This window comes from Cannabis sativa, chromosome 1 (assembly GCF_029168945.1).
Source record: "Cannabis sativa cultivar Pink pepper isolate KNU-18-1 chromosome 1, ASM2916894v1, whole genome shotgun sequence".
In the NCBI taxonomy this organism is placed as follows: domain Eukaryota; kingdom Viridiplantae; phylum Streptophyta; class Magnoliopsida; order Rosales; family Cannabaceae; genus Cannabis; species Cannabis sativa.
This window is the reverse complement of record NC_083601.1, coordinates 35,317,319-35,320,886: the sequence shown is the minus strand read 5'-3', so window position 1 is coordinate 35,320,886 and position 3,568 is coordinate 35,317,319. Positions and strand designations below refer to the sequence as shown.

General features: G+C 32.5%; 1 protein-coding gene across 1 annotated transcript; it reads left to right on the top strand.

Moving 5' to 3' along the window:
• Window positions 1-586: 586 nt before the first annotated feature.
• LOC115708197 (protein cornichon homolog 4) lies at window positions 587-3,144 on the top strand. Its single transcript, XM_030636407.2, has 5 exons — window positions 587-979; window positions 1,443-1,624; window positions 2,408-2,530; window positions 2,626-2,694; window positions 2,816-3,144. Exons 1-4 carry the CDS (start codon window positions 908-910, stop codon window positions 2,657-2,659), a joined length of 411 nt encoding a protein of 136 aa, XP_030492267.1. The 5' UTR covers window positions 587-907; the 3' UTR covers window positions 2,660-2,694; window positions 2,816-3,144.
• The last annotated feature ends 424 nt before the right edge of the window (window positions 3,145-3,568 follow it).

Genomic DNA, 3,568 nt, shown 5'->3' with positions numbered 1-3,568 from the left:
GGATTGGGTCAAAATCAACTGCGACGTCCGTGTCGGAGGTGATTCTATGTGTGTGGTGGCGATTGCGAGGGATCATACAGAGTTTATCTTGTGGGTGGCTTCTAAAATGTTTCAGTTTGCTGATTCTCTTATTGGGGAAGTTGCGGCCTGTTTATTAGCTATGGAGACGACGGTCTCAAGGCAACATCCTTTTGTTATGGTGGAGAGCAATTCTGAGAGTGTAATCAAGAACCTAAAAGGTGGTGAATCTTTGTGGGGGCTTGAGAACTATACAAGACAATGTAATCTTCTCTCTACTTTGATGACTTGCTGTAATTTTTTCTTTTATTACTAGAAATTGTAATTTTGTGGCCCATAATGTGGCTAAATGGGCTTTTGCCATAAATATTAACGGTATGGTAGAGATATCTACTATTGCGATTGCTATCCTTTGTAACGACCATGAGGTCTAACTCTTTTTATTTATGTATAAACGCTTTTATTAAAAAAAAAATAATGTGCATTTTCTATTTATTTAATTATTATTTTTTTTAGCAAACACCCTAACTATTAATTAATCAACACTATTGAGGAATAAAAATAAACTAATATATAATTAGTCAAACTCAATGAGGTCAATAGCGAAGGGCTCTTTTTGCAAACATCGGTTGGAATCGTATAATAATAATTTAATATTTCCGAGTACTGCCATTCTCATCTCAAGGTTTATTAATGGAGAGCTTCTCTGGTTGAATTGAAATTGAATCCCTCAAATCACATATCAACCTTCCTTGTTCCTTCACATACCAAAAATCACCAAACCCAGAAAGAAACACATAGCAAAGAACAATTGGGGGCAACTTAACTCACAAAAAGGAAAAACCCACGAGAAAATACTAAGCTTCTCTCCAAGTTGGGATCGGAAGCCATGTGGGCCTTGTGGACTTGGCTCTTCTCCTTCTTCTTCATCTTAGCTCTGCTATTACTTCTCGGTTTTCAGGTTTCTTCTTCTTCTTCTTTTATTGTAAATAAATTTCAGATCATTTTCATGTAGCAGGATCAGAGTATATACAAATATATATTTTTATAATAAAATAAATAAATAAAATATCAACGATTGTTACCCGTTTGGATTCAAAATTTAAATTTGGTTTGGTCTAAAACGAAACATTTGTTACCATCTGCTTTGTGTAATGTTTCTGTTCCTTAACTTTTTTCTATTCTTTTCTTCATACGAAAACTTTGATACTTTCTTTTCCACCTAAATTTATAATTCCTTGAAAAATATTTGGGCACTTTATTAGAGAGTAGTGTTATAAATTAAAGAAGACCAATTAAAACTTCATGGAGTTTTTTCTAACCTCAACTGGAGAAGATGAGATTGTATTTTGTTTGACAATGGGGTGCACTTATCAATTATTTGATTTTTGTACTAACTTTACTGTTGAATATGTTTGTTGCAGCTTATATGCTTGGTTGATTTAGAGTATGATTATATCAACCCCTATGATTCAGCATCAAGGATAAACAATGTTGTATTGCCAGAGTTTATTACTCAAGGAGCTCTATGCTTAGTACTTCTTGCCACAGGACATTGGCTTGTGTGTCTATTGCATCTCCCATACCTGTATTATAATGTGAGACAGTAAGTTTCTTTCTTACCCTATCGAGATTTTGTTATGAAAAGATCAATTGGGCATTCTTTACCTTGATTTCAGAGTAAAACCTATTAGTCTCCATTATATCATACCTGTACCAGTTGCTGTCTGATTTACAAGATGAAGGCTTAACTGTAATGAAATGCTAGAACAGTTTGGAGAGATTATCTAACAGGTCTATATTTACTGTTGTGGTTAAATTCATATATCCTGAAGCAAAAACAGTGTTGAAACTAGATTTCTAGTAAATTTGTAAAATACCAGTAGTGTCTAATGCTTATAATCTAATCTGATCTGCACATAGACTGAAAGTATGCTAGTCGTCATATAAGATAACTATCATTGATGAGATTTACTGGGAAAATTGCTTCATGTAGATAACTCTATCTCATGTTAATTCGGTTTGCTATGTTAGTTTTCTCCTAATAGTATTTGGCCTGAGGATACTGAGGTTTAAGCTGCTACCATTATGATGATAACAATTAATTCTGAAATTAGAGTGGCATTAGTCATATCTGTTAATTTTTTATGAAATTTGGTCAGTCATAACTTGAACAAACTTTTGTAATTATTAACTGGCACAAATGAGAAGCTAAGGTCTTTATTTTACTGTTTCTCTGTAAGTTCAGTGATAACTGAACTAAAGAAACTACAAATCTTCTTCCTTAAATACCATGTTAATGCATAATTAACGAAACTACTAGTTCTTCCTTAAATACCACGTTCAGAAATGTTGCTGCAATCTAATATGATGGTGTGATTCTATTCAGATATATTCAGGGACAGCATTTGGTAGATGTAACTGAAATCTATAGTCAACTAAAAGTGGAGAAAAAGAAACGCTTCATCAAGATGGGATATCTCATTTTTCTTTTCATCTTCTCCTTATTTTGGTATTATCATAAAATCATGCTTTGGCCTGTTAGTTCTTTTATCATGTATCTGATTAAGTGAAATAGTTTACTCATTTCACGGGGTTGTATTTCAGGTTGCTTTTCAACCTTGGAGAAGAAGATGATTAAGAGAGCATTCTTGCTTTTTCTTGTGTATGATCAGTAAGTTTACAGTGTTCGAATCTTGGACAAATACAGTTCTGTTAAGTACACTATGATGTCTTGTATAAGCTAAGCTTGTTCTTATAGATTGGTATGATGCTTACTGACCTTTGTTTATGCTAGGTTCCTGCAAAAGAGATGAGGGAGAGAAAAAAATGTCTGGGATGCAGATTCAGGGTCTGTAAATTTAGGCATGATTTTGACGCCTAATATGTACTTGTATTTAACTATCCACCATTTTATTTTATAACTTTAACTCTCTCACTCATAACCGCAAGCTGCAAAAGCTACAAGGTTTGCGGCAATTCATTCTAGTTTTAGTTCCCTTTTGTGAAATTTATTTGTTTGTCTGGAGACATTTCTTTCTAGCACCATAAGCCAAATTTTAGAGACAAATCAAATTTGGATAAATGTCAATTCTTTCATACTATTGACAACTCTGCTTTACTCGATCCTCAGTATATTGATTTTATTTTTGGTAAATCCGATTTAGGGATAAACATAATATATCCACATATATAATTATATATATTGGTCAATTTGTTATGAGGTTAGGACGAGCAAAATTGTCTTAAGTTAAAAAAGTCCAGAATTGTTCCATCTTGATAGGTCATTTGGTATGGTGATGAGAAGCATATCCCTTTAACATTGTTCTATTAAAAAAAATAGTAGTAGCAAATATACCAAATCTTTCGAAAATAAAAATAATATTAATATTGTAATCATATCGAATTTTTATTAGTATCAGTATCACCCTAATTTAAGGTGTAAATGTTATTACTAAAATAAAAGTAAAAAATCCATAAGTATCGTTTTCCTAAATTTGGAAAGTAAAAAAACTCTCATCTTATCGTATCTTTTTTTTTTCGACACATC